At 47.2% G+C, this 13,006-nt stretch overlaps 1 protein-coding gene across 3 annotated transcripts in view; it reads right to left on the reverse strand.

Moving 5' to 3' along the window:
• Positions 1 to 6,893, reverse strand: part of LOC135809641 (uncharacterized) — a 27,083-nt gene extending 20,190 nt beyond the window's left edge. Inside the window, exons 1-4 of one of the 3 annotated variants that reach the window (XM_065323040.1) lie at positions 6,472 to 6,893; positions 4,656 to 4,762; positions 3,496 to 3,726; positions 34 to 104 (exon numbers count right to left, since the gene is read on the reverse strand). In XM_065323040.1, the coding sequence (XP_065179112.1) occupies positions 34 to 104; positions 3,496 to 3,726; positions 4,656 to 4,762; positions 6,472 to 6,566 (504 nt within the window). In that variant the 5' untranslated portion in view covers positions 6,567 to 6,893. Of the gene's footprint in view, positions 1 to 33; positions 105 to 3,495; positions 3,727 to 4,655; positions 4,763 to 6,471 lie in introns of those variants that run through there. The other 2 variants (XM_065323039.1, XM_065323041.1) reach the window with 2 other exon arrangements.
• Positions 6,894 to 13,006: the final 6,113 nt, after the last annotated feature.

Here is a 13,006-nt window from a genome sequence, read left to right on the forward strand (position 1 = left end):
TGACACCATGCAAATTACACTCTGATAACTTACCAGTGAGATGTGATACGTGTATGTTACACTCAGATTGAGGTCCAAGCGGTAGCCCACCAGGTTGTCTGATTCTAGGAAAGGGCAGAATATGACAACGTTACATCAGGGTTCAATCCACAGATAACATTCGAATTCGCTGTGGGAATGCAGCCCTTGCAGTTGTGGAACAAGCGCGGTACCTGGGCGTAATGGTAGATGGGCAGCTCTCCTGGGAGCCTCACGTCAATCACACAATCCAGCAGGTGCGGAAGTCAGTAGGTGCGCTGTGGCGGAGCCGCCGAAGCCTCACCCTGGCGTCAAAGATCCTGTTTTACAGGTCGATGATCCAGGGTAGGTTGTCGTACGCTTCCAACGCCTTTTATCCGTCACTTCAAATTGGCAACATGGAGCCCCTCACACGTCTAACGAAGTGCGCTATCCGCGGCTTCTTCGGTCTGCCACCGTGGTCGCGCACGAGCCCGATCTTTGAACAGCTCCGCCTCACCACCCTGGAGGACATGTTTAACATTAAGCTCCTCATCTTTGTCCGTCGTTGTCTGTTCTCCCGAGCTAGCTCCCTCTTCACCAGCTTCTTCGTGAGAGTTACTGGTGACCGCACTCGGGGAGCAGCACATCACCTCGTTCGAGTACCATTTTGGCCCGGTCCTGCGGGTCGAGCGACCATGCAGTTCATCGGCGCAGTCCTGTGGAACCAGCTCCCGCCTGATCTCCGTTCCGAGCCCAGCCACCTTCAGTTCTGTGCCCTGCTAAAAGCGCATCATGGCTCCGTTTAAATACTTTTCGGCTAGTGTGTTTCTGTGGTATAGCGGACTGAAGAATAGTAAACGTGTTTTGCAATATATGTATGAAGCTATTTTGTATATAGTATGTTCCCATTCCGTTTTTGCTTTGGTGTAGCCCTGAGGTTGATTGCTTATTGATTTCTACCCTTCCTCTCTCCATACTTCTGTCCCCCCCCCCCTCTCTCTCATTCCTTCTGTCGTCCACATGTATCAAAGGAGGCGAAATCGCCTGTTTGTGGTGCGACGTTAAATAAACTTCTACAACAACAACAACAACAACAATCCAAAGTGACAAAGCATGGGGTTGTGCCATGAGTTAGGTGAACTGCCACAAAAGCGAAAGAAAAGAAGCCGGAACCCCGCCTATACAATAAACTACTCAAGTAGTACATGCAAACACCGTCAAACCCAGGTGTGAGGTGGTTGCAGAAAAAGGGGAGGATGGAGAATGGGGTCTTTGTACCCTGGTACGGCTCAGACACCTGACCAAACCTCTGTTGAAGTAAAGCATTTCTCTCTCAGACACCTGACCAAACCTCTGTTGAAGTAAAGCATTTCACGTGCCAGTCTTCTAAATGCATTACAATCTATCACACAACAAAGACTTGGAGAGAGGAGGGGAATAATTGTTACTCTAAGTTGCCATGCATGATAATCAGGCAACGAAGCCATAACTTCTACTCTCCCCTTGCTGGGTGACACATCTCTACCTCCCCACTGCGGATTATGTTCGCGAAATCATGGAATTACGCATTATGCTCGCAAAATCCTCATAATTATTATGCTTTGGTATGCGGGGCATTGCACAGATCCCGTGCATTTACTTCACTTACCATCGAACATGAGTTACATACCTATCGCCGTTGTCTGTTATTCTTGTTTTAGTTTTTGGTCTTTCGAATAGATCCCGTGCATTGAGCACCTATCATCGAACATGAGTTATGTGCCTATCGCCTGCTGTCATTACATTTATTTTTTACATTTATTTTTTTATTTTCCTCTCTGCCCACTCTGCCTGTCTTCTGGCACATGTGAATACGTGGACTTACTGTTGACGAAGACGCGGACGTGCGTATAATAATAATAATAATAATCTTTCCCTCAAACCAGTTAATAATAATAATAATAATAATAATAATGCGGGGATACTTATTCACTTTTTTGTACTTATGGAGCCTCCAAGTTCGGAAAGTTGTGCGTTTTTCGTACTTGCAAGTGGCCATAAGTACAACAAAATACATATGCCCATACCAAGGTGTGAATGCATGCTAGAGGACAACATAGAGAAGAGCATACAACGATGTACATGATTGTGTTGCCAGGATTTCTGTTGTGCTCTTCACTGAAAACACTGTCTGTATGACCTCCGAACCCTTTAGTAGGCTTTACCGTCACTGTCATCAGCACTGATCAGGTGCATGTGTAGCCTACATACTAGACTGTGCATGTGTAGCCTACATACTAGAACTGGAATACAGCCATGTCGTTATGCTCCTGCCTCCGAAAGGATGCAAAATTATGCTCCAAATTTTCAACCACCAAATTATGCCAATAATTATGCCGGCATAATCCGCCGGAGCCTACTGCCCACACAGACTGCAGCACTCTTTGGATATTCTGCTTACTTAAAGGGGGGAGTTAGGCTAAAATCGAAATTTCACCAGTTGTTGTCTTCGGGGTACTGAGTCGAATGGTCTTGGTTCAAGGAAGCTGAGACGCAGCAGACGCTCCCTTCCTACTTTAATCCCAATAGAACTCGCACACTTCCACCAAAACTGGGTGACTGCGCCCTACTAGATGGGGATTTGTATGCAAAATGTCACTAAAAGCGCCATTTCGTTCTTGTAAAAGCCCAGATGACCGCGATTAGCCCATATGTTGTAGTCTTTTGGACGCCGAGTCGACTGGTTTTGGTCCGAAAAGGCTGCGATGTAGCGTTCGGCCCTTATTCCCAATCGAACATGTCTGAACAAGCGGTCACGTGCTCGTGTGTACACCAGTCACCTGGTCACAGCGCCTGCAGGCTACAACTTACAGCATGTTTGGCAAACTTTGGGCGAGTTTCTGTCACTCGAGTTGAACTTTTGAACTTTTGAGTTGAACCTTGGTGTGAAAGTTGTCGCCTTCTGACGCGGTGACCAGGTGACTGTACTGGTGTACGCAGGAGCATGTGACCACTTGTTCAACCATGTTCAATTGGGAATAAGGGCCGAACGCTGCATTGCAGCCTTTTCCGACCAAAACCAGTCGACTCAGCGTCCAAAAGACTACTACATATGGGCCAATCGCGGTCATCTGGGCTTTTATAAGAACGAAATACCGCTTTTAGTGACATTTTGCATACAAATCCCCATCTAGTAGGGCGCAGTCACCCAGTTTCGGTGGAAGTGCTCGAGTTCGATTGGGAATAAAGGAGGAAGGGAGTGTCTCAGCTTCCTCGGACCAAGACCATTCGACTCAGCACCCCGAAGACTACAACTGGTGAAATTTTGATTTGAGGCTTAACTTCCCCTTTATAAAAAAAAGGCCAACCAGTGAAGAAAGATCAGCTGTCCAGCTGACTGCCACAGAGTACTTTCAACCTCGCGAATAACGACCCTTATCTCATGCACAATCGAGGATCGCTATTCCCAAGGCTAACTGTATATTATTACGGAGGGTAGTGGAGGTACTCACTCACCTTCTGGGTCCTCCCAGTTGACATGAAACGAAAGTGCGCTGCTAGCTTCAACCTCAGTCACTTTGAGCCGCCGAGGCATACCAGGTGGAGGCTGATTTTGGTCCTTACATGCATACTCCATCTTAAAATCCGTACGCCACCAGGGATGATCACATTTGGTGTTCTTGCAATCCAGATCACAGATCACATAGTCCTTACACTGTGACACCTTCCGCATTCCTTTCAACCTGCCTTCACAGGAGAATGAGAAACGAAGAAAAACATCACACTTTCAGCACAACATTTTGGGTCAATGAGAAAAGACTGAGACTTGAAGACAGACTAGCTAGTAACAGTTTTCCAAATCGGATGCAACACGGAATGCAGAATGACATTCTTACTTACGTCTGCTACTCCATACATGTGAACGGCCTCGCCTGCCGCTGAAAAGCATTGCCATTGGTGCTGCAGCGCAGCGCCCATCATAATAAAACCAAGCACTAGTAACTACTTGTCTAAGTATTACTAGAATTATCCGTGGCCTCCCATAATCTATTTTCTGGTTGTGGAAGGTTTTAATGGACGGCTACCTTACTTCCTCGCTCGCTGTCTCACGATGGATTGTTTATCAAGTAGCAAAACCGGCACAGACTTCAGTGAAAGGAGCACTTTCCTGGTTGAAAACATGGCTGCTTGATTAGTGGGTTGATCACGATCACTGATCAGAGAGCCGTGAAAGCTTTTAGTTAAAACTGTTTTACCAAGATGTACTCTTGGTTTTACTGCAACTTGCAAGTACTAGCACATGACTTGTAGTGTACAACATGTACTACAAAGAGTACATTTAGGTACTCTTTGTAGTACTACTACTAGTAGTAAGTTTTATGACTCCCTGATCACAATCATGCCGGTATACTATACAATGTCATGTAGATGTACGTGTCACCGTGTAGTGATCAGGGTGATCAGTGCCAAAATAGTGGTGACGTCGTCAAAGGTCCAAAAGGTCTACAAAAATACTGGGAGGGGTAACGTTACGCGTGGTCTTGGATAGTCAACCAGACACACGCAGCAACAGTTCACAGTGTTGTAGCGGTACGTGTAGACAGGCTAATGAACTATAATTTTATAAAGGTCATGCATTAGATTCTACCAGTAACTTGAGTAAGTCTTAAACTCACAGATATTGGTATGGTCGTAGCGTGGCCAAACCAGACCATATCCGGTGGTGGTGCAGCTAGTGTTCGATGCTGTTGACACCAGTCCGGTGAACACGGGCACGAGAAGGCTAGGCAATAGAATCAAAGAGTGCACTATCTTGACATACAACTAGGCTAAAATGACTATTGTGTGCATGCCAATATATGAGATGGAGAAAGTGACTACACACTAAGTTCCCCACACTGGGCCACACTACTGGACTGGTACTACTACATGTATACAGATATGAAATTCTTCTCACTCACAAGGTAAAGTACGAAGTAGTGGTTGCGACTTCGGTGATCATTTGTAAGAAAGGGTTTGCTCCCCACACCGGAGCTCGCACTATTCCGCCGACTTTACTTGACACTTGACTGACTCACGACTGCCATCCAGAGCACACGAGAAGTCCATCGAACCTTCGACTCGGCAAACCTGTCTCACCGTCCAGGAGCGACACTGACTCACGCTGCTATCTGGTGTTCACGAGGTGTTTGTCGCGCTGGAAACGGAGCGTCTCTGTAAGTTTGTATCCCTGGTGATGTTTGTGCCTGGAGAGCACTATATAAGTGGTGCTCTTCAGGCACAATCTTCCTCAGCCTACTCAAGCTCAACTGATGAGGGGTGAATTCCCCGAAACACTGTGTATTGAGCAAGGAATGGTGCCTTCTTGCAGGTTTGCCGAGTCGAAGGTTCGATGGACTTCTCGTGTGCTCTGGATGGCAGTCGTGAGTCAGTCAAGTGTCAAGTAAAGTCGGCGGAATAGCGCGAGCTCCGGTGTGGGGAGCAAACCCTTTCTCACAAGGTAAAGAACTCCATAATGCCCTGTACATCGGCACGTCGTCCCTACATCCCCTGTGTCTTGTTTTGTGTTTATCTCCACATGTCTTTTTTTTCTAGGGCTGTGTTTCCAATAAAAAGAAAAAGAAAAGAAAAAGAAAAAGAACTCTGCCGTGATTAAGCCTCGGGCGAAGTGGGGGGGGGGGGGGTGGCATGGCAGCTTGGGGGCTCGCTCTCCAGAGCACTGACTATCTATAAAGTTGGTAGGTCAGTGCCGAAGGTCGGAATTTGAAATTTAACAGGACTCAAACAATTCCACAAACATCCCCTCTCCCACACAGAATCGACCTAATGGATGTACAGTGAATAATTGGTAAGCACATGTACGTGTACTTGCACGAAAGTGGTAGCGACTTCCTGCAAGAAATCACCACTCCCTGCTCCCTCGAGGTGTTTGTTGCGCTGGAACGGAGCGTCTCTGTAAGTTGTGTCCCCTGTGATGGATCGCCCTGGAGAGCACTGATAACGTTAGTATTATACATGTAAATGGTGCTCTTCACACACAATCTTCCTCAGGCTACTCAACTTCAAGCTCAACTGATGAGAGGTGAATTCCCAGAAACACTGTATGTTGACCAGGGAGTGTGCTTTCTTGCACTGCAGGTTTGCCAAGTCGAAGGTTTAATGGACTTCTTGTGTGCTCTGGCAGTCGTGAGTCAGTCAGGTGTCAAGGCAAGTCGGCGGGAAATCACGAGCTCCAGTGTGGGGAGCAAACACTTTGCCAATAATGTATATTACATCACCGTAAAAAAGGAAAAATTTCAGAGCCAAAATGCCTCCAACGTATGTCACTTCCCATTTTCTTTAAAAAACCTGGCGTAATTCTTACCCTATAGCTGAAGCAGGAAACGGGCACACATTATGCGTTACAGGCAATAGCTGGTCTTCTATACATTGTAGATTAAGTAGGCCGTTTCCATTATTAACTCTGGAAGACCCCCCCCCTTCTCCCCTTACCATATACATGTAGATATTCTTTGACAGAAGTCAAACCAGCTGATTCGCTTCACGCTTGCCACTCCATACACGCGAGAGTGACTGAATTCCTTCATCCTGTTCAGGAACAGCTACTGGGAACTCCAGGATATCAGAGAGCAACACCGTTACCAACGGAATGATAGCCAGAATATCCACCCGACACTGGCCCATGGGTGAGACTTAAGATGTCCACACTACTTGCGCACGGCTGCTGTGGTGTGGTGAACTGAGCGTTTGTTCTGGTTTCAGAATAGCTGCCTTGACGGAGGCTGATAAGCCAGCCACACCAACGGGAGACTAAGTAAACGCACGAATCTTGCAGTAGTTATGTAGGCAGTGTCATTATCAAAGAACCAACAATATCTGATAACAGTATGTGATCGCAGGTTGAGAGAGTTCAAGAGAGAAACGTTGTTTGCTTCTGCACTAGACCTCAGAGCAGTGTTGGCCAGTATACAGTTGGATTCACTGGCACGCTTTGAACGCCGTGTGGTAGATCTCGATATCTGTCGCCGGGAGATCACGCCCGAGGGTGTAATTGTTTTCTCCGTGCACGTACGAGTTGCTACTCGTGGCAAGTAGTACATAGAAAGAATCATGTTGAGCTGTTCTTCAACAAGCACACAAAACAGGCACGTAGTGCGCTATTCTTTACGTGTGACAATGTTACGACCAGAGCGCCAAGTCATTCGTGCTTGTGCTAGTTCATGCCCGCGGGCCCACACATCACACTGGGCGGCCTTGCAAGCTTCCGCCCATACACGCGCGATCGTTTCTCCATGTAACATGGTGCTCATCACGTAGATAATTAGCACGTTCCTTATATGTCCCGGCGCGCAACGGCGCTCAATTATGAGCTGGCAAAACGGGCGTATAATCATGGCGTATGGTGTGCTTGTTTTCTGGTTCTGGTTTTACTGCATCCACAGCAGATTCTACATCTACATGTAGATGCACTTGTAAAGAAAAAATATTATAATCTAGCGCCATCCCGCTAGAGCAGCAGCTGTCCACATACATGTACCCGAGCGTCGATTCGTTGGTGCATTCGTGGGCAGGATCTGCAAAGTGCAGAAGGATTCATACGCTTATTATGGTCCAACTACTTGAATCACACTACAAGCATTTGTGAGCAATGCACTAACCTCCTGTACGCGCACATTGTCCTGGTGATCAGTTCCGTGGTTGGCTTGCGACAATAGCTACCGTGGTCACTACGTGGGGAAAACTGCAACCTCAACAGCGGAGGGCGGTCTACGCGTCAATGGCATCCGCACCTTTCGCAATAAGGTCCTCACTTGCAAAACACTTATGAAGCATGCACAGCGCAGAAGATCGTCCTCGGTCGTCAAGGCAGTTACTTGTGTTACAGATTGTTACAGCTGTCACTTTAACCTTCGCAAAAGCCACAATCAGAGGCAAGGCTTGGCAACATCAGGTTTGGATCCACTAACCGGTTAGCACACGCCACTGCGAATTGATCCGCAGTGGTCAGTCTCACTCTCAGCCGCGAAGCTCGGTCCGGCAACACCTATGCTAGCTTTATTGGTCGAACCTTGGTTGTGTTTAGATTCCAGGAAGTGCCAGAACCCAGTACATGTATATGAACAGAGCATTGAGCGGTTGGTAAGGTGGTCTATCATAAACCCTTTTCGTATGTTTTGTACTGATAATTATGTCCTTGCTTTCCCTGGGAGAATGATGGTGGAGCGTTGGCAGGTACGTGAACGTAGCAGTTGCTGGCATACTCCAGTGAAACGTTGCTTGGTATGACAATGCGAGGAGAGAAAGACGTAATTATTTTCAGATTGACCAATAATTAAATAGTGAGACTTGGAGGAGAATTAAAAATTTCCATTATAATGAAGTGATCATACGTGTCCAAACACAGGCTAATCTCCAGTTCACCCATGGACTGTGGAATGAAGCGGGGTAGGAGAAGCCCAATACTAGTAATAGCTCCAAACGAGCTGGGCTTCGCTTCTGACCTACGGACATATCCGCTTTAGCGTTGTGCCTGCGTATGCATGCGGAAACACTTCCGACCGATCGATGTCGTACCAGCTGGCGATAATCGTAGCGCTGTGGTCGCACTGTTGAGGTACATGATCCGCCACCAGTACAGAAAAGCATTATCCAGGAGTTCTTTCCTTACGAGTATACCCTTCCTGTTAGCAACGTTCTGAACAAGCAGATCTGCACAACAAACCAGTCGCTCTGGATCAGACACGATCATTCCCCGCGCTCCGGTTCTTTTCAGCTTTCAACAATCCAGCCAAGATATTCTGTGCAATACCGCTGTGTTGAATGATCCTTGACAGTGACACACTATAAGACAAAATCGGTGCAATCCTGGATGAATTAGCCCAAGCATCGACTCCACGGCTTTTCTATTTATATAGAACTCCATCGTGTTCATAAGAACACACACACGTGACATACATGTTTTTTGTGTTTATTTGAATTCGGATAGCTCAACAGCACAGAAGTACAACTACAAAGAGTACCGTATAGAAGGCCCCGAGAACGGGAAACCAAAAACAAACATGTACATGTCCAATGTACAACCGTTGAACTAGACTCTCGTCGAACTTCCCTTCCGTCAATGAAAACCTAGCACCATAGATACGTGTACGTGCAAGCTAAAGCCGGGCAAAGTTAGTTCTAAAGTGATCTTCGGCTTCGGCATCCATGATAACTTTTCATGGACCATACGGTACATGTATTACTAGTACAGTATTAGACCGATCAATGTTTTTTTCACTATGATTATTGATATGGCTCATTTTATGCAAGTAAATGTAACTTTTGTCAAAAAGGAGTTTGCATATATCACCCCTATTAATATTACTTGTAGTATTATTCGTACAGTCATGTATTCAGAACGAAACAGTGGTACAGCAGCGACTTGGGCGATAATGTGCGAAAGGTGGTTTATCCCCACACTGGTTAAAGCGACAATGACTCACGCTGCTGAGTGCTGTCTGGTGTTCACGAGGTGTTTGTCGCGCTGGAAACGGAGGGTCTCTGTACGTTTGCAGCCCTGGTGATACTTTGGCATGCAGAGCAAGCACTAAAAAGGGGTGCTCTTCAGGCACAATCTTCCTTAGCCTCAATCTCAACTGAAGAGGGGTGAGTTCCCAGAAGCACTATGTACATTGTGGAGCAGAGAGGTGTGCATTCTTGCAGGGTTGACGATTCGAAGGTACCATCAATTTTTTTTCCAAACGCCAAAACGCAAGAAGAACGAGAGCATGTGGTGACAAGGCCCTGGAGCTCTGCCGACCATGAGGTCTCGGCCTCACGGCAACCAGGACGCGCCAAAAAAGTGGAATGAATAGACACAAGAAAATAATGACCTTTGAAGAGAGTGACGCAAAAAGCCAGAGCCAATACACTGGTAATAAATGTACAGATAGAGGGTGGGAAGGTCTGCTAGGACAGGTAAACAAGGTGAATTTTATCACAAACAGAGAGACAGAGTAATTAGGGGAGAGAGTCGACTGGTGGGAGCTTTAGAGGCTATCGGTGTTTGCTATCCAGCTGGAGCGCGGTAAATGGCGGTGCACGTTGGTCTAGAAGGCCTGGGCTTTCTTTGTATTGAGCTGGGGTAATGTTGCAGGAGGCCGGGAGGTAGGAAGCTCCAGGCCCTACGACTGCTGATGGGAAACGGTTGAGGTGGCGTAACGTTAGTTGTACTCGGGTAGGGTAAGGGGCTTGCAACTGGAATTTGTGGCGGTGTATGGTAGGCTGCTGAGTGCGGCGTGGTGTGGTGGTTCTGGCTGATGGAGGCAGCATGGCCATCTTGAGAGGGTTAGGTGGGATGGAGGCAGGTGGTGGAGCTTATACATGTAGCAGAGTGCAGCACAACCCGACGCCGATGATCCCGTCATGGGACTTGAACATCTCGTGTGCTTAGGTCAAGTGTGTATTCAGAAGTTAATTGTTTTCAACTCTCTAACGATGGATGCGGTTAATGGACAATGGTCAGTAATGTGCAATACTAAAAAGAGAGGACCATAAGTTTGCAAGCAACTTAGTTCTCCGTTTTGTCCAACACTAACAATTATAAACAGGATATTGTTGAAAACTTGTAAACTTATGGTCCTCTTTTTAAATTTTATTCCTGGGCTCTCCATCCGAGTTGTACATGTATGTGCCATAGAGAAATGGTTTTTGCTGATATGAGTAAGGCTTTTGACGGTGTTCGACATCATTATCTAGTCAATGAGCTGACTGCTGTTCGTGTGGGCGGTACGGTGCTAAAGTTGCTTGTTGCCTATCAATAGTGAATTTATCATCCCGCAGTCAGCAGCTTGTAACTGCATACCGGTATCCCAGCTCTGTTGCTACCAGGGAGTAGTACAATACCGTATTGTACTACTCCCTGGTTGCTACACTGTCAGTGTCCTCTGTTTACATTATAGCCTTGAAACTCTATGTTCACTTTACTTGACACTCACCTGCAATAGCCTAATCATGAACCCTGCCAACACGTACACCCCAGTTCTTCGTTGCTAGCCGTGTCCCAAAGGTGCCATATTTTGTCGCAACTGATGCTTTTCGCAACAGTGCCAAAACAATAATGGTGGTAAAGACACACCTGGCAATATGGCGGTGAACACACGCTCTCTTAGCTGCAAAGTAAGTTCTGGCACAGAGCTCTTATCTCCTTCTCGCCACCACCACCATCTCTCAGTTCGCGCCTTGCGCCTAGTTGTTGTTGTTGTTTATTTATTTTACATCGCAAGGCAAACGGGCAGTTCTGCCCAATATTATGGACGCGATGACAACCAGTAAGAAGAGTCAGAAATGAAGAGAAAAATAAATGAAAATATAAATACGAAAATGGAAGTAGCAATGAGGGGAGGCAGGGTCAAGACGAGCAGAAAAAAATGGATCTCAAATTTACAAGTCGGGTCATAGTAGCATGATTCTATCGACCCTCATCAGCAGGTTACGAAAGCCATTACAAATTTACATTTAACCGAAGTAAAATACGCGTAGCATGCGTTTGAATTCACGGACAGATACTATGGACTTCATACAGTCGGGCAGGCCATTCCAGAGTCGGCAGCTGGCTAGAAGCGGTCGGCATGCGCCAGAAGCACTGTGGGCCAGGGGGAGGGGAAGGTTGCGTCCCAATTGACCTCGAGTGGTCATGCCTGTCGGCGGGCCTTTCAATACAATTCGGGACGACAACAGCTCACTGACGATTCCAGAACGGATTCTAAATGTCAGGAGTCGGAGCTTGCATTCTCCTCGTTCCAGCACTGGGCGGACACCCAGCCTGGTGTACAAGGGAAGAGTGTGGGCCAATGGGTGCTCATCGGCCACGCAACGGATGCAACGTTTATCCAGTTTGGCTACTGTGTTCCGCTGCTCTGCGGACAGTCCTGGGAGAAACGCATTCGACGCATATAGAATATCCGGTACGACAAGGGCAGAGTAATACAGCATCGCCTGCCTCACTGTTAGGCAGTGCCGGAGTCGATGCAGGGTTGGCGGTATCCGACATAGCAGGCTGGCACATCAAGTAGCGCATGGCACATAGAAGATGACACAGCAACGACATAGCTCGATTGCGACGTACGTTTCATGGTGGTGGTGGTGAGAAGGAGAGCTCTGTGCCAGAACTTTGCAGCTTAGAGAGCGTGTAGGGGGCAGGCGTGTGTTTACCGCCATATTGCCAGGTGTGTCTTTATCACCATATTTATCAACCACAAGTACAGCTGCAGTGGTGTCTTCAACTTACTTCATTCTCCTGAGTCAACCTCGGTATGAAGACATCCAAGAAGAAGATTGCCTGATGAGCCCAGCGGGGACGAAACGTAGATCTACGTCGCAATCGAGCTATGTCGTTGCTGTGTCATCTTCTATGTGCCATGCGCTACTTGATGTACCAGCCTGCTATGTCGGATACCGCCAACCATGCATCGACTAGGTGCCAGGCGCGAACTGATGGTGGTGGTGGTGAGAAGGAGAGCTCTGTGCCAGAACTTTGCAGCTGAAAGACCGTGTGTGGGCAGGCGTGTGTTTACCGCCATATTGCCAGGTGTGTCTTTACCACCATATTTATCAACCATAACCATAGCATAAGCACAGCTGCAGTGGTGTCTTCAACTAACACTTCATTCTCCCGAGTCAAGCTCCGTATGAAGACATCCAAGAAGAAGATTGCCTGAGCGGGGACGAAACATACGTCGCAATCGAGTTATGTCGTTGCTGTGTCATCTTTTATGTGCCATGCGCTACTTGATGTACCAGCCTGCTATATCGGATACCGCCAACCATGCATCGACTAGGTGCCAGGCGCGAACTGATGTTAGTGGTGGTGGTGAGAAGGAGAGCTCTGTGCCAGAAGTTTGCAGCTTAGAGAGCGTGTGTGGGCAGGCGTGTGTTTACCGCCATATTGCCAGGTGTATCTTTACCACCATATTTATCAGCCATAAGCACAGCTGCAGTGGTGTCTTCAACTTCAGTGCCAAAACAATTGCAAGTTAGTTGAGGAGAT

This window comes from Sycon ciliatum, chromosome 2 (genome assembly GCF_964019385.1).
Source record: "Sycon ciliatum chromosome 2, ocSycCili1.1, whole genome shotgun sequence".
NCBI lineage: Eukaryota > Metazoa > Porifera > Calcarea > Leucosolenida > Sycettidae > Sycon > Sycon ciliatum.